The sequence below is a fragment of the Taudactylus pleione genome, unplaced genomic scaffold, assembly GCF_031769625.1.
Source record: "Taudactylus pleione unplaced genomic scaffold, aTauple2 ptg000109l, whole genome shotgun sequence".
Taxonomy (NCBI): Eukaryota; Metazoa; Chordata; class Amphibia; order Anura; family Myobatrachidae; genus Taudactylus; species Taudactylus pleione.
The window spans coordinates 8,822,521-8,845,282 of NW_028284511.1; the positions used below are offsets into that span (position 1 = coordinate 8,822,521).

General features: G+C 47.3%; 1 protein-coding gene across 1 annotated transcript in view; it reads right to left on the reverse strand.

Annotated features, from left to right (window-relative positions):
* DRD4 (dopamine receptor D4) overlaps window positions 1–12,047 on the reverse strand; it is a 131,269-nt gene extending 119,222 nt beyond the window's left edge. Inside the window, exon 1 of the mRNA XM_088471054.1 lies at window positions 12,013–12,047. Within this exon, the coding sequence (XP_088327180.1) occupies window positions 12,013–12,036 (24 nt within the window). The 5' untranslated portion in view covers window positions 12,037–12,047. The remainder of the gene's footprint in view (window positions 1–12,012) is intronic.
* Window positions 12,048–22,762: the final 10,715 nt, after the last annotated feature.

Genomic DNA, 22,762 nt, shown 5'->3' on the forward strand with positions numbered 1-22,762 from the left:
CTCGTATCTCTTAGCATAGTCATCCAGCTACCTCGGTGCAACCTTTTGGATATAAAAACACTATTGTGAGGTGTGAGGTGTTCAGAATAGACTGGAAATGAGTGGAAATTAAGGTTATTGAGGTTAATAATAGCATAGGAGCAGAAAAACCCACAAATTCTGTGATTTTAGCTGTTTTTATGCTTTTTTAAAAAAAAATACAGATCCAAAACACAAAACCCAGAACCCAAAACACGGAAGGGTGGTTTTGGCAAAACCAATCCAGATCCAAAACACGAAGAAAGATCCAGATCCAAAACCAAAACACGAAAAGTGGCCGGTGCACACCCCTATATTATATATAACTTCAAAATATTCCAATAGAACAGTGGTTCTCAAACTCGGTCCCCAGGACCCCACACAGTTCACGTTTTGCAGATCACCCAGCAGGTGCACAGGTGTAGTCATTACTCACTGACACATTTTAAAAGATCCACAGGTGGAGCGAATATCTCACTTGTGATTCAGTGAGGAGACCTGGAAAACATGAACTGTTTAGGGTCCTGAGGACCGAGTTTGAGAACTTGTGCACTACAACATAATATACAACCTGTAATGTTAATATACCCCACTGCACAAAATACTACTACACAACCACCCAGATACAATACTGCAACCCTCAACCCACCTCAACCCATGTTTTATGTATGAATTGGATAACTTTATTTATGCTCATTTCTTGCTGCTAAAATATAACAGTTGTGATGAGGTGTGCGTTCACAAACAGATTGGTTGCCTCAAACAGCGCTTGCAGTTTATAATACCCTGTGTGAACATATTAGACTGTTACAACTAGATACAATTAGGGATGTGCAGCATCGGATAGGTTCGAATCTACACGCCGAGTTCGGATTTTTCCCTCCAAAAATCAGGTCTCGGAAAGAGGCAAAACATCATCTTTCATGGTCTTTTGTCCAGTAATCATGATGTTTGTCCATGAAAGAAGACGTTTTGCCTCTTTCTGAGACCCGATTTTTGGAGGGAAAAATCCGAACTCGGCGTGCAGATTCGAACCTATACGAGCCTGCACATCCCTAGATATAATATCCTTGAAACATTGATGTGACATTCATGTTTACATTCATGTTTACCCCTTATATGGACATTGGGACTTAAGGACCAAGGGGTCAATCAGTACAATTTAAAGTCTAGTACTATTCTATTGCTCTAATTGAGTGGCAACTATCTCAGGTGAGTAATACTCTCATCGGATGTCCTATGCGTATAAGTATGACATCCGAAAGCAGATAGGGAACCTGAGTAACGTATCATCCACTCTGTTGTTTCTAAGGGTTAAATGCTACCATCCAACTAGCATGATCAGCAATTTAGAAGCAAATTGCTGATCATCAGTTACTCCCATATGTTACCAGATTTTCATTCCAACCAATCAACTAGTTGGATGGTTGGACAGATAATCTTTACGTGTGTATGCAGCTTAAGTAGAGTTGATAGTAGTAGTTCTATCTCCCTGACCATTCTGGTACTTCTCTATACAAGTGATCTAATTGTTTCATATGCAACATTGAATATACAAACCTGGTACACCACAAATTCCGCTATTGAAGTTTGACAAATGAAATGGGTTTTTGGTACAGTATGTCTGCTTGGTGCCATAAAGAAATTTTCTTAAGATCAAATATTAAAAGTTATGTTTTAAATTATTTTCGTCTTACATCTGTCAATTGTGCTCACAACACAGAGTTCTATCCTCTCTCTGGGGTTTATTTACTAAGCTGTGTTAGGAGATAAAGTGAACGGTGATAAGGTGCCAGCCAATCAGCTCCTAACTGACATTTTTTAAACACAGCCTGTGCATAGCAGTTAGGAGCTGATTGGCTGGTACCTTATCACCGTTCACTTTATCTCCTAACATTGCTTAGTAAATAGACCCCTCTGTCTTTTCTCACATTATAATACTCCTCAACTCACTTCACCCCTCTGATACAATACTATACCCCCCCCGTCATACATTACACCCCTCAACCCACCTCACCCTCCAGGTAATATAAGTATATACTCCCACCTCGGCTCAACCACATAACACGAATAAGTACATATCCACCCTAAGGTACTTACCTCTTATTGCAGCAATGTGTCATTGCACACCAGCTGCAGCATACATGGGAGATGGACAGGCCAGGCATATCAGGAGGGGGCGGAGCCTCAGGGAGGTGGTGGGGAGTGGTCTGAAAGGGTCAGGGAGATGGGATAGGCCAGGCAGAGCAGGAGAGAGGGAGGAGGGGGCAGGACTCAGGAAGTGGGCTGGGAGAGGGGAGTTAACTCATCCCCTGTAGGGGAGAAGGAAGGACAGGTGGTGGGCAGAGACACAGATTGTAAATGAGCAGTGTTGAAGCCTTTGCTCTGCCCTCCTATGAGAAGGGGGCTGCAGCTACAGACCTGCCGCTAGTCACAGTGACTTGTACCAGTTTTCCACTGGCCAAAATACCCGGGTTATTGCAGTGTCAACCCGGGTAGCGGCTCAATGGAAAAGGCTCCTAGGAAAAAATCCCGGCATTTCTTCCCTGGTCTCTAGCAGGGTTTTATGCGGGTAAAATTCTGGTCAAGCTCAGTGGAAACAAGTAACCCGGGTATTCCGACCCGAGACCCGTTTACAGCATGCTGATTGGGTGCTATTCAGAAGCTGTCTGTGTGGTACCCCAACCAAGGACTATCTATACAATGTGGTACCACTCTTGTACTGAAAAAGGAACTTGTATGGCTTCCCTATATATATATATATATATATATATATATATATTGTGATAGGATCACTGGTAAAGTGGTCTGTGGCTGGGAAATTTATCCCAGATTCCTGTCCTATGTGTTTTTAATCCCCAGGAGAAAGTCTGCAGTGTAGCAGGCTTGAGTTTCGGTTTTTTGAAAAGCTGGTTTGGGACCTGGGGGTTGTGGGTGAGAGGAGAGGGAGGGCTCCACCCACGGCCACTCCAGGTTTTGGTTCTCGCAGCCTGGTATCAGGCTTGTTAGTTTTCCACCTGAGAGTGGCCAATATAAGCCTAGTGTGTTGAGGGCTGATTGTCTCACCTGGGAGAGCAGACAGGGAGTTTGCTCAGAGACACTTGGAAAACCTATCTGTGAGTACTGTGCTGTGCTTTGTTGCTGGCAAGGGCATTAGGCCCTGCCAGGTTCTGGTAGTGAGGGAACTACCTGTGAAGTTAGTGCCCCGACAGGGCTAGGATTTACGTTTATGTTTTCTTTGTGTTATTTCTGACATTGTACAATACAGACTGGCGCCGACCAGCTTGTACTTGCATCCAGACTGGGGTGCTGCTTCCCTGCTGCTGTGTGTGTGTGTAAGGAAGGAGTCCTCTACCCAGGAGAGGGACCACCTAACCTAACTGTGTCACAATAAATATATATATATATATATATATATATACTTCCTTTGCTTTGAATAAACTGTTGTCTGTGAGCTGCATTAGGGACATGTTGCTGTGAGATACTTTGCAGGGGTCTCCACCCACTCCCCTGATACACTGCAGCTGAGGGAGTCATTGACAGTTGGGCAGGAAACATCCTGGCACCTAGCCAGAGGACCCTGGGGAGAGAGCAGAGGTGACCTTCTGAGAAGCAGGAGCTGTACTGCCAGAGTGCCACCTGTCAGGGTGGCAGTGCGGGCAGTGACTTTTCGGCTGTTAGAGCTGAAGCACCAGGAAGTTCTGAGGTGCCCGCTGAGTGGACTGGCTGCAATGCTGCGTGCATCTCAGTGACAGTAGCTGGGTGAGGAAGGATTCCCAATACTGGCGCTTTGCCCTTCTGCCCGCCTATCAGTCAGCTCAGCCCCAAAGCCCTTGTTGGTTAAGTGACTGCTCCACAAGTCTTGCCCCTAGGTATAGCCTTCTGTTACTGGCTAATAAAAGTAATAAAGGCCAGTCTGCCCTGCAGCCTTTGTAGTGATTGCTGACAAGTAAAAGCAGCCCAGTCTTGTTTTCCTAAGTGGTTCTCTACTTTATAAGATTACTGTCCCCCCAATTGCATCCCTGCCACTACGTAATCATTGCTGCCTGTCAGGTGATCCAGCTCAGCCACAGTTAGGAAGCCCTTGCAGCTCAGCTGTGAGACTCCGCCCCCTACTACTGACTGCTCAAGAGGCACCTGCTTGGTACCCCTGATGCTGCTCATCTGCATACCCAGCCCAGCTCCACCAGGACCGAGCATGCCTTGAGAACACTTCTAAAGCAGGCTTTGGACCGCTAGTAAGGTACACAACTTGCATGCTTGAATCTGTTGTGCACAACTTATATTAGGAGCTGCAGTATAAATAAGGAAGCACAAAACAAATGTGTTCTTCATATAGAGCAGCTTGATCTACACATTGCAAGGAATCCAATAAAGACTTAGAGGGGTATTCAATATGGTAGCGAAAAGTCTGTGCTGGACTTTTCGCTCCACATCGGAGCTTTTCCTGGGATAAAGTATCGGGCTCGCGGCCGCTTTATCCCTGTATTCAATTAAAAATCTACGAAAACGGGAGCCGGCGAAATAGGATCGGCGAAAAAAAACGGGATTTACCTGGAATAAATTGTAGAACCCCGCTAAAGCTGTCAAAACATGGGGGATCACTATGGGTTTTCATTTTCGCCTGCAAATGAAAGTCGGAGTTTTAAATAGCCGCAGCAGGCGTTTTTTTTTCCGACATTGAAGAAGTGATGCAGAAGAGCACTTAGGTTATTTTTTTTCGTTTTTTAAGTGGTCCCATCAAATTTGGGGTACATGAAAATGGGTACTAGCATATTTTTATGTCCCTAAAGTGTTTTTTTTTTAATTCAGCAAAAATGCACCTGCCGCTAATAATCTATTCTAGAAAACACCTGCCGCATACTTGCAGAATAGCCCTGAACCTAATTCCCTATTTTTAAACACTTTTTTTTTGTTTTGTTTTGACTCCAATTTTTTAATTAGTTTTTTGGGGTGTCCCTATTTTTTTTTTAAAACTTTTTTTGACACAGTTACTTTTAAAATGACATTCCCAGGGTTGCAGGCTAATTTTTTTAAGCTTGCACCCCTAAACCCCAATTCTGCACTTTTTTTCGCCACCTATTCAGTGGAGAAAAGTTATCCCCGTTTTTTTTCAAAGACTTTTCGAACCTGCGAAAAGTCTTTGAAATTGAATACGGGGATAATTGAAATCGGCGAAAATGACGTCATCAGCGATAATTTATCGCCTATTCCGAAATGTTCGCTCCAAATTGAATACCCCTGTTAGTGCATGTACAAGTAACCTAGATATCTGACGAACAAGCCAAGTTGCAACTTTCTCAGGGATATTGTTACCAGGAAATTACAAAAATTGGGCAATATTGTCTCAATACTCCCTAAACTGTTGAAAACCTGACAGAAAACGTCAGCCCACCATCTAATCTGAATTGGGCCTAAGCCATTACAATGGAGAGAGTTTGTCTATTAAAAAAAGGGGCATACGGTTTGTGACCCAGGTCAATTTGCAGAACAGACGGTTATCCAGGTTAGATATATGGGCCATACATCAGTTTAAGAAACTGTACACCGATTTTAATTGTTGTATTGTTTGCTTTGTAGAAGATTAGTATAAGTTTAAGGTAACGGGTTTAACCATCAGATTTATACATAATAGAAACTGTCTTTCTGAAATGTGTTTATTGCAAATTGTGAAATTGAATCTTTGACTTATTTATATCTGCTTAACTTACATTTCAAAGAAAAATAGTGACTTATTTAATTCTGCTAGATTTGCCTGCTAACATTGCATAGGCTAATAAAACTTAAACTATTTGAAAGTATGGTGTAATTTAGCATGTGAAAGGGAATAAGAGTCCTTGCCTCTCTGTATGAGAAAGAAGGAAGAATGAACCAGCTAAGAGTCAGTGACATCCATCGCTACTCAGGGGGTAAGACTACAAGTAGAGGGACTCCTTTAAGCGGGGTGTTACATCTGTGACAGCTGTCACCGGGGAGGGAGAGGTTACAGCTGGCCCGTTCTGGTTTTTACCCTATCCTCTCTTCATACGGGGAGGCTGTAATCTCTCCCTGCCTGTCTCCCCAGTGACAGCGGTGACATCACAGCCTCCCGAAAAGGATCAACTCCCCTGGTCGATGGTCCACTCCGGTGTGGGGTTCAGGGGAGAGCTGGAGTTTCCGGAGCTTGGTGATGACATCATCTCCAAGGATATTCCCGGGTTGGCGCCGCAGTGGGGATGGTGTAAATTAGGGATGAGCGGGTTCTGATTTCTGAAATCCGAACACCCCGAGCCCCCCCTATCCGAGTCAGGCTCGACTTTTCCCACCTGACTCGGATCTGAAATCGAGGCAAAACTTCATCATCCCGCCTTCCGCATCTCGCAGGTTTTGGATTCTATAAATGCGCCATTTCTCACTCCGGCTGTCTACAGTGAAGAGGGAGGGTGGGAGCTAGGGCTGGCTGGGCTGAGTTGTGCTGCTGTTGTCCATAGGGGCTGTGTCCACTCCTCCAAAGTCCATAGGGGCTGACTGGGCTGTGTTGTGCTGCTGTTGTCCATAGGGGCTGTGTCCACTCCAAAGTCTATAGGGGCTGGCTGGAATGTATTGTGCAGTGTCCCATAAAGGCTGTAGTCCTAGAGGGGTGCTGTAGTAGTGTTGTCCAGGGGGTGATCTGTGCATCAGGGGTGCTCCCCCAAAGTGCACTCCAAAAAAAAATTTTTTTTTCTGTGTTTGTGAATTGCGTGCGCAGTAGCCGCACATGCATCAACAAAGTAGCACCAAGCGTGCGCCTGTGTCATAAATCAAGGGCCCGGCTGGCTTGCCCATTAAAGGGTGCTGTAACCCCCAAAGTGCACTCCAAACAAAATAACAAATTATTTTCTGTATTTGTGAATTGTGTGCACTGTGGCCGCACGTGCATCAACAAAGTAGCGCCAAGCTTGCGCCTGTGTCATAAGTAAAGGGCCGGCTGGCTTGTCCATTAAAGGGTGCTGTAACCCCCAAAGTGCACTCCAAACAAAATAAAAAATTATTTTCTGTGTTTGTGAATTGTGTGCACTGTGGCCGCACGTGCATCAACATAGTAGCGCCAAGCATGTGCCTGTGTCATAAGTAAAGGGCCGGCTGGCTCATCTTTTAAAAGGTGGTGTAACCCCCAAAGTGCACTCCAAACAAAATAAAAAATAATCTTCTGTGTTTGTGAATTGTCTACACTGTACGTGCATCCTCAAAGCAGCAGCGCCAAGCGTGCGTCTGTCTGTTAAAAGGTGGTGTAACCCTCAAAGTGCACTCCACAAAAATGTAAAAATTATTTTTTTTCTCTTTGTGAATTGTGTGCACTGTAGCTGCACGTGCATCAACAAAGGAGCAGCGCCAAACGTGCGCCTGTGTCCCATAAGTAAAGAGCCGGCTGGCTCATTTCTTAAAGGATGGTGTAACCCACAAAGTGCACTAGTCTCCAACAAAAATAAAAAATTATTTTCTGTGTTTGTGTGCGCCTTAGCCGTACGTATATATCAATATAACATAAATGGAGGACCAAACTTTCTCCGATAAAAATAAAATTGGGAAAGATCAAGAACCACTTCCTCCTAGTGCTGAAGCTGCTGCCACTAGTCATGACATAGACGATAACATGCCATCAACGTCGTCTGCCAAGGCCGATGCCCAATGTCATAGTAGAGGGCATATACAATCCCAAATGACAAAGTTCAGGAAAATTACCTTAAAAAAAACATTTAAATCATCTGAGGAGAAACGTAAACTTGCCAATATGCCATTTACGACACGGAGTGGCAAGGAACGGCTAAGGTCTTTCCCTATGTTCATGACTAGTGGTTCAGCTTCACATGACGATGGAAGCCCTCATCCCGCTAAAAAAAATCAAACGAGTTAAGCTTGCAAAAGCACAGTGAAGAACTGTGTGTTCTAAGAAGATATCACAAATCCCCAAGGAGAGTCCAAGTGTCGTGGTGGTTTGCGATGCCTGACCTTCCCAGCACTGGACGGGAGAGGTGACTCTTTCCACCATTTGCACGCCCTCTGCAAGTGCTGAAAGTAGCACCCACAGTCCACTTGCTGATATGAAAATTGAAGATGTCCCTGTTGAAGTACAACAGGATGAGGATACTGGTGTAGCTGGCGCTGAGGAGGAAGTTGGCAAGGAGGTTTCTGATGGTGATGTGGTTTGTTTAAATCAGGCTCCGGGGGAGACAGTTGTTGTCCGTGGGATGAAAAAGCCCATCACGGTCATGCCTGGGCAGAAGACCAAACATTCTGCCTCTTTGGTCTGGTAATATTTCTATCCAAATCCGGACAACAACTGTCTTGCCATATGTACCATATGTAAAGGTGAAATAAGTAGGGGTAGGGACGTTAACCACCTAGGAACATCCTCCCTTATACGTCACCTGCAGCGCGTTCATAAAAAGTTACTGTCAAGTTCAGAAACTTTGGCTAAGACCGTAAGCAGTCCAGGGACACCTAAATCCCTTTGTCCTGTTGTATCCAAGTGTCTGCAAACCACACCGTCAACTCCCTCCTCGTCAATTTCCTCCTTAGTCAGGATCGGACGTAGTCCTGCAGGCCATGTCACTGGCATTACTGACTCTCCTATCCGGGATTCCTCCGGAGGATCCTGCATTGCTACGCCTACTGCTGCTGTTGCTGCTGGGAGTCGTTCATCATCCCAAAGAGGAAGTAGGAACACCACTACTTTTACTAAACAATTGACCCTCCAACAGTCCTTAGCGAGGAGGATGAAGAACGACAGCAGTTATCCTGAAGCAAAACGTATAACTGAGGCCTTGACTGCTATGTTGGTGTTAGACGTGTGTCCGGTATCCGCCATTAGTGCAGTGGGATTTAGACAATTGATGGAGGTAGTGTGTCCCTGGTTCCAAATCCCGTCTAGATTCCACTTCACTAGACAGATGATACCGAGACTGTACAGTCCGAAAAAGTGTCCTCAGTGTCCTGAAAAATGTTGTACCCAATGTCCACTTAACCACGGACATGTGACAAGTGGAACAGGGCTGACTAAGGACTATATGACTGTGACAGCCCACTGGGTAGATGTATCACCTTACGCAGCAACAACAGCAGCGTCACCAGTAGCAGCATCTCAGAAACGCCAGCTCATTCAGCGGCAGGCTACGCTGTGTATCACCGGTTTCAGTAAGAGGCACACCGCCGACAACCTCTTAGAGAAACTGAGGGAAATCATCGCCCAGTGGCTTACCCCACTTAGACTCTCCTGGGGATTTGTGATATCTGACAACACCACCAATATTGTGCGGGCATTACATCTGGGCAAATTCCAGCAATTCCCATGTTTTGCTCACACAATAAACTTGGTGGTGCAGAATTTTCTGAAAAGCAACAGGGGCATGCAGGAGACGCTTTGGGTGGCCCGAAAAATCTCTGGCCACTTTCGCCATTCGGCGACTGCGTGCCGGAGACTGGAGCGACAGCAAACACGCTTGAAGCCTGCCTCTCCATCACCTGAAGCAAGAGGTTGTGACGCGGTGGAACTCAACCCTCTATATGCTTCAGAGGATGGAGGAGCAGCAAAAGGCCATTCAAGCCTATACATCCACCTATGACATAGGCAAAGGAGGGGGTATGCACCTGACTCAAGCGCAGTGGAGAATGATTTCCGTGTTGTGCAAGGTTCTCCAGCCCTTCGAACTTGCCACACGTGAAGTCAGTTCAGACACTGCCAGCTTGAGTCAGGTCATTCCCCTCATCAGGCTTTTGCAGAAGCAGCTGGAGAAAGTGAAGGAGGAGCTAAGATGGAGCGATTCCGCTCGGCATGTGGGACTTGTGGATGAAGCCCTTCATTCGCTTTGCCAGGATTCGAGGCTGGCCAATCTGTTGAAATCAGACCACTACATTTTGGCCACCGTGCTCGATCTAAGGTTTAAAGCCTATGTGGTGTCTCTCTTTCCGGCTGACACAAGCCTGCAGAGGTGCAAAGACCTGCTGGTGAAAACACTGTCAGCTGAAGCGGAACGTGACACGTCAACAGCTCCTTCTTCATTTTCTCCCGCAACTGGGGCTGCCAGGAAAAAACTTAGGTATCCTAAGCAACCCGCTGGCGGTGATGCAGGGCAAGCAGGACCAAGTTTGGACATCTGGTCCGGACTGAAGGACCTGGCAACAATTTCTGACATGTCTACTGTCACTGCATATGATACTGTCACCATTGACAGAATGGTTCAGGATTACATCGGTGACAGCATCCAAGTGGGCATGTCAGACAGTCCCTACCTGTACTGGCAGGTAAAAGAGGCAATTTGGAGGTCCCTGTACAAACTGGCTCTATTTTACCTGAGTTGCCCCCCCTCGAGTGTTGTCCGAAAGAGTGTTTAGTGCAGCCGGGAACCTTGTCAGCGAAAGGCGTAGGAGGTTGCTTCCACAAAATATGGAGAAGATGATGTTCATAAAAATGAATTATCAACTCTTCCAGGGAGACCAGCCTCCAGAACGTAGAGGGACCTGTGGTGGTGGATTCCAGCGGGGACAAATTAATACTCTGTGAGGATGAGGATGTACACAACACTGAAGAGGGTGAGGAAACGGTGGATGAGGACGACATCTTGCCTCCGTAGAGCCAGTTTGGGCAGGGACAGATTAATTGCCAGCTTGTTTTGTGGGGGCCTAAACAAACCAATCATTTCAGCCACAGTTGTGTGGCAGACCCTGGCGCTGAAATGATTGTTTTGTTAAAGTGTGCATGTCCGGTTTATAAAACATAAGGGTGGGTGGGAGGGCCCAAGGACAGTTCCATCTTGAACCTCTTTTTTTTCTTTGCATTATGTACTGTTTGGGGCCTAGTTTTTCAAACTGCCATCCTGTCTGCCACTGCAGTGTCACTCCTAGATGGGCCACGTGTTTGTGCCGCCCACTTGTGTCGCTTAGCATAGTCATCCAGCTTCCTCGGTGCAACCTTTTGGACATAAAAACACTATTGTGAGGTGTGAGGTGTTCAGAATACACTGGAAATGAGTCGAAATTAAGGTTATTGAGGTTAATAATAGCATAGGAGCAGAAAAACCCACAAATTCTGTGATTTTAGCTGTTTTTATGCTTTTAAAAAAAAAAAATAAAGATCCAAAACACAAAACCCAGAACCCAAAACACGGAAGGGTGGATTTGGCAAAACCAATCCAGATCCAAAACACGAAGAAAGATCCAGGTCCAAAACCAAAACATGAAAAGTGGCCGGTGCACACCGCTAGTGTAAATCCGGGTTTGACCCGGCTTAAATCTCAGGACAGACCTCGGATTTTGGTGGAAAAGGAGTATTACAGTGACAGGGAGCCTGCAGCGTGCCGCTAATCCTAACAGTAAACGGCTTTGTACTTACAGACAGGTATCTGCACTTTGCGGGTCCCCTCTAAACCTGTGCCAGTTACATTAGTACCGGCTGTACCATCCTGATGGAGACCCTGGCTGGCCGGCTTGCGAGGCCAGGAATCGGCATCCGTGGATGCAGATCCTGGCCTTGCCACTCCCGGAAAATGGGGGTGACACGTCCCCATTTTCGACAATTCAGGCCGTCCCCGCCCCGCACTACCCCATAAATGCCTTTGCCTATCGATCTGGCAGAGGCATACAGAGGCATGTGTGAGATCACGCAGGACTCGTTCTACACATGCAAAGAAAGGGTCCTGCGCAGTGTGGCTCGGATTTATGCGCAGACTGAAAACATTGGGCGCTTACATACTCTATAGATTTGTAATAAAACTAGTTGTCAGACTGGTCTCTCAGTGCTGGTATTGTTTTTAATGGCTATGAGTATTGAGGAGCTGTCTCTTTTTCTAAAAACGACAGCAAGGGGATCGTATCTTTCAGATTCTTTCATTTATCTACTTTGTTATCTGTAGCACTAATCTGTTTTTGTGTATGAGGCAAACAGGAACTTCAGTTTTGACTTCTGCTAAGGACTTCCTCTTCTGCAAATAAATAACATGGTAAACAGCAACCTGCCAGATGTAATTGCAAATGACTTACCGTACAGTACTCTTCTTTTCCCATAACACCACCCAAATTCTCTTTTGTGAACGCAGAATGCACCTGCTGGGGACAGACTTTGATTCCTTCCTCGGTTCATCTTGATGGTGGCCTGGGCGCTCTTAGCTGACAAACTCTTATGCTGAAATTGCACCACTGAAGACAAGTGACAGCTGCTTTTTCTTCTCTGTTCACGGCCTGCTCTCACATTTGCTTGGGATCATCTCTGGGTCCCTTTCCAGTATATGGGGTTCCTGAAACCTCACTTCATACCAACCTACTCTCCTTGTGATTCCCTCACCCCCTCATCTGTATGGGCCTCAGCCACAGACACCCCAGGACAGCATCCCAGACTGATTCATTGAAGGATCAAACAAACTAGGGGATCCCCTTCCACATCTCATGCCCTCAACTAGTCCATGGCTCCCACACATGTTCCCATCCTGTCAACATGTTCACTGTCAGAAACTTTCACAGCTCATTCTGATAATGGTACCTGCAAATAAAACAAAGACACTTATCCACTGATGGCAGCTGCTACTCACTCCAAACCTATATCTGGAAAGAGCGGTGGTAGAGCATGCTTTTTACTTTTATATTTCACTATAGCACAGACATAACAGTGCTTGCCCTCCTTGCTTTCCCTCCATCTCATAGTACTCCCATGTTGGACTGCCTGGTCCTGACTTAACGTCTCCTGTTCTCCTACAGGGAAAATCAGCTAATCCACTTGACCAACAAGACTCTCTCCATCTGCAAAGGCTCCCTGCTGTGCCTTTGCCTTTAATGGGCAAAGTGCTGATTGGCTGACAGAGCCGTCTGTCACGGCTCTCAGCCAATCAGCATTATGGTGCTCATTTGCATGTAGCACGGACTCGTGAGATCCGTGCTACATGCATCTGTGTGATTGACAGTGACACAGAGCACAGATGGGTCAGTGAGACCCGTCTGTGCTGCTGTGTATTTAAATGACACAGATGCACGCACGGACCAGGAGATCCGTGCTACTTGCATCTGTGACATTGACACAGAGCACTGACGGGTCCGTGAGACACGTCTGTGCTGTGGTAAAAAAAAAAAAAAAACCTGTGTAAAAAAAGAAAAAAATGGCGTGCCCCCCCCCCCCCCAAAAAAAAAGAGCAACCAGCCCCGGGCATTAGTGACCCAGTGCTGGGTGTGCTTAAATACAGGGGACAAGTGACGTAGGGGTCCCCTGTACTTAAGCACAACCAGCACCGGGCTAGTCAGAACCAGCGCTGGTTGCCAAAATACGGGGGACAAACGACGTAGGGGTCCCCCGTATTCTGCGCAACCAGCTCTGGGCTCTGATCCGGTCCTGGTTCTGGAAATACAGGGGAAAAAAATTAGTAGGGTTCCCCTGTATGTTCCAGAACCAGCACTGGACTTTTTCTAGCGGGGGGCTGATGCCACAGCCAGGGGAGCCCTTTCACCGGGCCCCCCAGCCGCAGCATCAGCCCTGACCGCTAGTCAGCCCAGGCCGGGGATCCCTGGAGAGCTGGGGACCCCCCCAATAAAGGGGTCACCCTCTCCAGGGCACCCCAGGCCCAGGCTGATAGCCCGGGGCTATCCCCGGCGGGTTGATTGTGTGGTGTGGTGTAAATAAAGAATATCAAACATTGTCTTTACAAGTAGAACTGCAAGTCCCAGCTAGCCTGCCCCGCATGCTGGTACTTGGAGAACCACAAGTACCAGCATGCAGGGCATTAAGGGCCCACTAGTACCTGTAGTTCACCTGTAAAAAAAGTTTACAAAATCACAGGACACACACACCGTGACAGTATAAGTTTATTAAACATACATACACACACACACACACACACATGTACACATACTCACCTATGTAACCTGTAGCATCGGTCCACTTGTCCGGTAAAGTATCCATAGGGGGCCCTGTGAAAAAAAACATACTCACCATCTCCTATGCGAGGTTCTGTCCTCTTCGTTCCAAAGTAGGCATCCCCGGACTTGGCAAAAAAAAAAAACGAAAACGCGATTCACGAACTTAGTACCGTTCTATAGAACGGTACTTCCCGAATGAGAGCTTAGCGGCAGGGTATCACCATGGAAACCCCGCTGCTAAGCGTTCATTGGCTGAGAGAGGCCATCTCCCGTCTCTCAGCCAATGAACGGCTCCCTCCATTGTAGTCAATGGTGGGAGCCGCAAGGTTATTAAAGTTTACCCTGCGGTTCCCACCATTGACTACAATGGAGGGAGCCGTTCATTGGCTGAGAGACGGGAGATGGCCTCTCTCAGCCAATGAACGCTTAGCAGCGGGGTTTCCATGGTGATACCCCGCCGCTAAGCTCTCATTCGGGAAGTACCGTTCTATAGAACGGTACTAAGTTCGTGGATCGCGTTTTCGTTTTTTTTTTTTGCCAAGTCCGGGGATGCCTACTTTGGAACGAAGAGGACAGAACCTCGCATAGGAGATGGTGAGAATGTTTTTTTTCACAGGTCCCCTATGGATACTTTACCGGACAAGTGGACCGATGCTACAGGTTACATAGGTGAGTATGTGTACATGTGTGTGTGTGTGTATGTATGTTTAATAAACTTATACTGTCACGGTGTCTGTGTCCTGTGTTTTTTTAAACATTTTTTTTACAGGTGAACTACAGGTACTAGTGGGCCCTTAATGCCCTGCATGCTGGTACTTGTGGTTCTCCAAGTACCAGCATGCGGGGCAGGCTAGCTGGGACTTGCAGTTCTACTTGTAAAGACAATGTTTGATATTCTTTATTTACACCACACCACACAATCAACCCGCCACCCACCGCCACCAGGGGTGGCGGGGATAGCCCCGGGCTATCAGCCTGGGCCTGGGGTGCCCTGGAGAGGGTGACCCCTTTATTGGGGGGGTCCCCAGCTCTCCAGGGATCCCCGGCCTGGGCTGACTAGCGGTCAGGGCTGATGCTGCGGCTGGGGGGCCCGGTGAAAGGGCTCCCCTGGCTGTGGCATCAGCCCCCCGCTAGAAAAAGTCCAGTGCTGGTTCTGGAACATACAGGGGAACCCTACTAATTTTTTTCCCCTGTATTTCCAGAACCAGGACCGGATCAGAGCCCAGAGCTGGTTGCGCAGAATACGGGGGACCCCTACGTCGTTTGTCCCCCGTATTTTGGCAACCAGCGCTGGTTCTGACTAGCCCGGTGCTGGTTGTGCTTAAGTACAGGGGACCCCTACGTCGTTTGTCCCCTGTATTTAAGCACACCCAGCACTGGGTTACTAATGCCCGGGGCTGGTTGCTCTTTTTTGGGGGGGTGCACGCCATTTTTTTCTTTTTTTACACAGGTTTTTTTTTTTTTTTTTACCACAGCAGCACAGACGGGTCTCACGGACCTGTCATTGCTCTGTGCCAATCACACAGATGCATGTAGCACGGATCTCCCGGGTTCGTGCTACATGCAAATGGGCACCATAACGCTGATTGGCTTCCTGTCTGCCACTGCAGTGCCACTCCTAGATGGGCCACATGTTTGTGCCGCCCACTTGTGTCGCTTAGCATAGTCATCCAGCTACCTCGGTGCAACCTTTTGGCCTAAAAACAATATTGTGAGGTGTTCAGAATAGAGTGGAAATGAGTGGAAATTAATGTTATTGGGGTTATTAATAGCGTAGGAACAAAAAAAGGCCCATTTTATGTGATTTTAGTGTTTTTTTTTTTTTTTTAAGAAAAAATCCAGATCCAAAACACAAAACCCAGAACCCAAAACACGGAAGGGTGGCTTTGGCAAAACCAATCCAGATCCAAAACACGAAGAAAGATCCAGATCCAAAACACGAAAAGTGGCCGGTGCACACCCCTACTCTAAATCAGGTCCCTAGACAAGTACACATGACAATGCATAACGGAGCTTTGGACAAAAATGTAAATGTAACTTTTACACAATATTTTTTTGTTAGATGGGGTGGGGAGTGGGTGTTAGGGTACTAGAAATCCAATTTTAACCCGTAACACTTGTGATGAGGACAAAAACTTTCACTGAGACTATCCTTGCCATACAGAGCACCAGATGGCTATTGTCTATAAAATGTCCTGTGCCCCATTCAATACATATGTACAGTGTGTGATTTCTGCTTCTGCAGTACACGGACACTTATGCTAAGGCTGAAGCCTGTGGGACACTGCTGGAATCAGCACTGCATCCCTAAGGACCAAGGGCTGGCTGCCAAAATTTAAGTCTGGGGGGCAAGCCCACAGCACTGTCCACAAGCAGTGACCCATCTAAAAATGGATTAACATATAGAGAACATGGGCTTTCTCTGCTGATATGCACATTTTTTTTAAATGCCACTTTACAGTATTGCAGGAATAAAAAATCCCTTACCAACACAATTTATCAATAAATTGATAAAGAAAAAATGCTTTATCTGTCAATAAATGGTTTAATTATTATTGCCGTCCAGATATGTAGCAATAATAGTATTAGGGACATTGACAGGTGTGTGGGGGTAGCCATAGGGACATATGACAGGTGTGTGGGGGTAGCCATAGGGACATATGACAGGTGTGTGGGGGTAGCCATAGGATCATATGACAGGTGTGTGGGGGTAGCCATAGGATCATATGACAGGTGTGTGGGGGTAGCCATAGGGACATATGACAGGTGGGTAGGATTGGAGTAGGGTCTGGAGTAACAGTAGTAAGAACATTTCAGGTGGATGGAGGTAGTAGTAGAATAAACACAGATGACAGCTGGGGGTATTAATAATAGAGACACAGATGCTGGGGGGTATTAGTAGCAGGGACCCAGATGACAGCTGGGGTGGTGGTAGTAGTACAGACTGGATGGGAATGGGAATACACATAATAAGTTGGGGGTGGAAGTAGTAGTGTGGACTGAGTGGGGATAGTAGTTGGGACACAGATGACAGCTTAATATAAATAGTTGGGACACACAGGATGACAGGGGAGTATACTGGGGTCAGTCAGTACCTGCATTTGTCCTATAAACTGGGATATGCTGTTAGGCTAAATAAGCTCAGTGCAGGTGGCTAGGTGGAGGGGGTGAGCCAGCTCCTGCAGACTGTAACTCAGCTTCCCAGGATCCCTCCACAGCTTCTCTCACCTGCTGGGCTCCAGAGCATGCAGTCCCCACTCCTGTGCCAAACACCACCCCGTGTCCTGCTGCCTGTCTCTATCTCGAAAGGCCAGAACTCTCAGAGTCCCCGCCCCTTGACATAAAAGGCTCCACCTTCTCCAGGCTACGGAGGCTTATAGAACCACCTGCAGCTGTTTTGTTTTGTTCATATAGTAAATAAAGTGCAGCATGGGCTGACCATCCCTGTTGTGGAGTATCAGGATATATAGCAGCGGCTGCGGCTTAATATTAACTGCAGCCGTCAGTGTGTAAATCAGCCTGTTTGAGAGAGAAAGCAGGTAGGAGAGGGGCATACACAGAGGACGCTGTATTGGTGGAAGCTTAATGAGTACATGCTACCTCCCGGTCTCTGACTGTATTGCTGTTTGTTGGTGGTGGCAGCCGGCCCAAAACATTAAAAATGCGACCGGCCCCCCCAGCCTGCCCCTGCTAAGGACTCACCGACAAGTCATTCAGCAGCAGCAGAAGTCTCCTGGCTGAGCTGCCTTCACGGAGCAGAGCATAGACAGCTCTTCACGGCGCGGAGTCCGGACTCTGACGGTGAGGGGCGGCATCTATATGACATCATGTCACATGGTGAGGAGGACGCGCTGCGCTGGAATCAGTAAGTATGCAGCAGCAGCGCAGTGAGGGCCAGAGAAGATAATCATATGTGCCCAGTTTTTCAATGGTGGTATGCCGGGGAGGGGGATTGACGGCCTGCAATGTTTGAGTGGGTAGAGCCTAGGGCTGGTGCTGTAATGCTGTAGCAGGGAAAAACAAAGTCCTGTCTACAGCAGTGGCTGTCTGTGGGCCTATTTTAATGTAGGGCCTGGAGCTGTAGCTCCATCCGCCCCATGGTTAATCCGGCCCTGGTAGCGGCAGTTGCCTCCTAAAGCCCAGGAGAGCTGCTACGCTGATGGTGTCCCAGTTTATTGGACAGAAAGGTCTCCAATATACGTTGGTTACAAGGGGCCGTTGTAATGATCGCCCTGAGTAGCAGGAAAAGGTATACAGATGCTCTTGAGGAGGGTGATGTCCTGAGGCTTGTAATAATGTCAGCCCGTGACCGCCTCTCTTTCCTTACCTCTCCTCCGCAGCAAACCTCGTCCCGCAGACGGAACAGGAGACTGAACACCAGGTAAACTTCCCGTTCCCAAAACAGACTTGGTAGGTCTCCAAAGATCTTGAGAACAAATGTGTCAATAAAATAATTCACTAACGTGTTTCGCTTCAGATCCGCGAAGCTTTATCAAAGAGTATGGTAGAAAGGTTTCCTGTGATAATAACGCCACCTTGAGATTGCATTGTCCTGGGTTTCGCCCGGTTCCCCAACTCCTGCTCTTCTCTAACAGGCAGACCAGAGCTGGGAGCCGGGCCCCAGTGATCAGCTGTGTGGTCTAAATAGACCACAAGCTGATCACTGCAAAAAACAAACAAACACCTGCGTCTAGGGTGATCGGTGCTCCGGTGATCTCCCCGAGGCTCTGGTCAGCTGATCTCATGGCTCCGGCACTGTGACCCTGGTCAGCTGCTGCATAGAACAGCAGACAGGGGTCACAGTGCAGGATGGGAGACCAGCTGACCGGAGCCCTGGGAGAGGACATCACCGGAGCAGTGATCAGCGGAGATAAGTGATAGTAAGATGGGGGGTTATGGGGGGAGGCAGTCGCGGGTCAGCCATGGGGAGGTGGGGGTTGTGGGGGAGGGGAGTGTTAGGCGAGCCGGTCGGTGCATGCGCAGCACCTTCTCACTGTATTTTGTTTGAAAATTACAGCGATAAAAATGCCAAGGGGATTCGCAGGGAAAGAGCTTTATCACAAGCTCTGTCCCTGCAAGGGATATTTGATAAATCCCTGTGATATTGCCTAAAAGCGAAAATATCAGACTGAAACCTGCATTTCAAATGCGGATTGTAGTAAATAGAGACCAAAATGAGATGAGTGATAAAACTCGTTGTGTATGATAATGTTGCTCCAGCCAATCAGCTCCTAACTGTCATCTGTTTGAAAAATGACAGTTGGGAGCTAATTGGCTGGAGCAACATTATCATACACAAGTTTTATCACTCATTTTGAGTGGTAAAACTCATTGATAAATGAGGCCCTAAGTGTATCAACATAAGCACTTGTTAAGAAACACTAGTGAAAAGCAACCAATAGGGAAAATTGAAACTATGGCCCTCATTCAGAGCCGTACGCTCTGAGCAGAGTGCACGCTCTGAATGAGGGCCGGGCTCCATTTTCATGGAGCGTCCTCCTGGACGCTCGTATAGCTGTGGGTCACCACCCACAGGCTATACGAGCGTGCATTTTGATGGCCGCGATGGTCGTGACCATCGCGACCATCGAAATTGCGAGCCGGAGCCTGCGGTTGAGGTTTTCAACCGCAAACTCCGGAGTGATTTTGGCTCTATCAGAGCCAAAATCACTCCCACTGACATCACTAGTGATGTCAGTGGGCCGGCTTCTGACGGGAGGCGTTCCCGTGGGAACGCCCCCGTCAGGGAGGCACGCCCCCGGCACGCCCACCAAAGGGGGTGTGCTGTCAATCAACATTGACAGCACGCCCCCTTTGATCGGACACAACGAGCGAAGGAAAGTCCTTCGCTCGTCGTGTCTGGCACATGCGCACGACGGAGCTCCCTCCGTCGTGCGCATGCTCAGTGCAGACCATCGACCCACTTGCGAGCGGACAGCCGCTCGCGAGTGGGTCTGAATCAGGCCCTATATCAATATTATTGCAATGTAAATTACCATACTACATACAGAATATAAAAGTTCAGCCAGAACTTATGGCTACTGAACAGCCGGGCTGAAATACAGTTCAGTCTAAGAGCCGTATTCAATTTGAGCCGAGCCGCAATACTTTTTCACGTCCCGGACTTTTCGCCTACTTCGCCTGTTTTGTAGGCGGAAAAGTACCCCGATTTACCCCGTATTCAATTTGAAAGTACGCAAAAACGGGATCCGGCGAAACTTGGCCAGGCTTAAAGTCATGTCAGATTTGGGGAAATAAGCCTGACACCCCCCAAAAGATGCTCTGACATGAGGGTTCCCTATGGTACCCCCCGATTTGGCTTGCTGAAGGTATTTGGTCTTTTTAAATGGGCTCAATAGCTGCTAAATAGCGTTTTTGTATACGTAGTGCGGAATAGTATTCAGGAGTATTTTTTCCAGAAAATAACTTTTCTCAGCAAATTTGGGGTACTTGAAAATGGGGGTCAGCATATTTAAAAGTTGCTAAATTGAAGTTGAAAAAATCGTGAAAAATCCACCTGTCGCAAGCACCTGCAATCAAAAAAACACTTGGGGCATACTTGGGGACCCCCCCAGAGTCAAGTTCACTAGTTTTTAACTTTGTACCCCAACATTTTTTTTTTTTGCCCCCTTTTTCAAAGTCATTTTTTGGGGTGTCCTTAAGTGTTTTTTTTTACGTTTTTTGACACAGTTTACCATTGAGGGACTGCCTGAAGCTGAAGGGGGGTTCCCGCAATGTTGCACCCCAAAACCCCAATTCTGCACTTTTTTCCACCTGTTATTCATAGGCGAAACTTTTTCACCTAGTACATTGCATTGACTTTCTGCCTAGGCGGAAAGTCTTTCAAATTGAATACGGGGTAAAAGCAAAACAGGCAAAAATGACATCATCGGCGAAAAAGTATCGCCGATCCGGACTTTTCGCCTCAAATTGAATAATACGGGAAACTTTGTATGTAAAGCAGCTTCTGAATCTTTATATACTTTACATACATTGTTTCTTTTCTTTTTGCTTTGGAACTGACTACCTCTTCAGCTTCATCGAATCAGGGTGTGTTTGCTTTATTTTAACTCACAAAGTGCCAAGGCTTTCTTTGTTTTATACGGGAAACTTGTCTCACTCCTATCAGGCATAGATAAACGATATGGCCATAACTAGGGTGGTGCAACATGTGCCATGGCACAGGGCACTGCAGGGCAAGGGGTGCTGTTCATGCCTGTCAGTTTTCTGTTTGTAATAATTTTCACTTGTAGCTTCCCCTTCTTTTAATCCCATCATCTCCTGGCCACCCCTTTCTCTTCCCTGGCTGATGCCACCTCCCAAGCACCTTTAGTCATGTCCTCTTTTATTTAACTATTACATTTCAAAATGCTGTCATACCCCAGTCTCGAGCCTATCACCTCTCACATGACAGTCAGACACCTTACACATAGAACTATTTGCCCCACAATTTCTGATGGCAGCCATGAACACAGCTACCGACCCCGACCAAGGTGTTACCAGCGCACCTCAAGTACCCTTGCTGGTGAGTTCAGCAGCCAGCGCTGGATGTAGTCAGCATCTCAGCATGCGGGATGCTGATGGTCTTAATACCGGCCAAAATCTTGACAGATCGGGATCCCAGCACCAGTATCCCGACCGTCGGGGTGCAGGGGGTGGGTAGCGTTAGCTAGTGGGGCTGGGTTAGGCACTAGAGTAAGGGTTTGGCACCAGGGAGGGAGGGTTAGGATTAGGGTGTGGGGAGGGAAAGGTTAGGTTTAGGCACTGGGGGAGGAGGGTTAGGGTTAGTCACTGGGAAGGGTGGGTTAGGGTAGGGGTTAGAGTGGGGGTTAGAAAACTACTCACCATTGAGTCCTTTGGGTTTCGGGATTCTGGCTGTCGGGATGCCGCTGTCTTTATTCTGACTAGCACCATCCTGACAGCTGAGATAACATACCCAACCCGTACATGGACCTCTCCACAGCTGATGTTTGCTGCATATACACTACAAGCAGCACTCTTTCTATACCTTCAGTCAGTGATCTACACTGCCAGCTCCAGGCTTGTTCACGGCTGTTCTGATGGACAAATCCTGCTGCAGATGCAACTTCACCTGCGCTCCCCTACATCTAAAGCTGGTGATTTTTACTGCATAATTGTTGTGTACCATCACTGCAGCCATTGGATTCACACTGCATTTGGCAGTGACACCTGGGTAACAGTGGTACAACGGGGTCCGTACCCCTTCATCATCGTACGGGATAAATCAGATTTGTCATTGTTTCTACCCCATGAGGCCATAACACCGGTATGCATGAATAAAATCACAAAACACATCTCTCCTTTGTAATAGAAGGACTTCTGGGTTTATGACCCAGAAGTCGCTATGCGCATGCGTTGTATGAAGCGAGCGCTGCTGGGGATGCATCCCGCCCAAAGTAACATGACCTATAGCTCACCACTCCGAAGAGTGAGATTTATCACCTGTATCCTTCAAAATATGTGGATGCAAAAGTGAATAATGCTGGCCATTAGGTCCTGGCTGTGTCTTTTATAATGAATATCGCAGTGAGATGTATTGTATATCCAGGTGGTCAGAAGCTGAGAAAGTATACCAGAAATGTCCACAGGACATAGGATCTCATTCAGAGTCGGTCGAAGCGGCCGCACGGTCGTACGCAGCCGATGTTCGCTAAACTGCGCATGCGTACAGGTCGCAATGCACGTGCGCAAACTAGCGGCTACGATCAGAAATTTCTCTCTACTTGAACACAGCAAGGTCGGTAGTTTGAGTGACAGTTTGCGGTGTTTGTGGGTGGTAACATGGGAAGGTGCTTGAAAACGGGGGTGTGGAGATCCGAACGCAGGCGTGCCTAATTATGCGAACAGCGTTTTATGGGAGTGCATAATT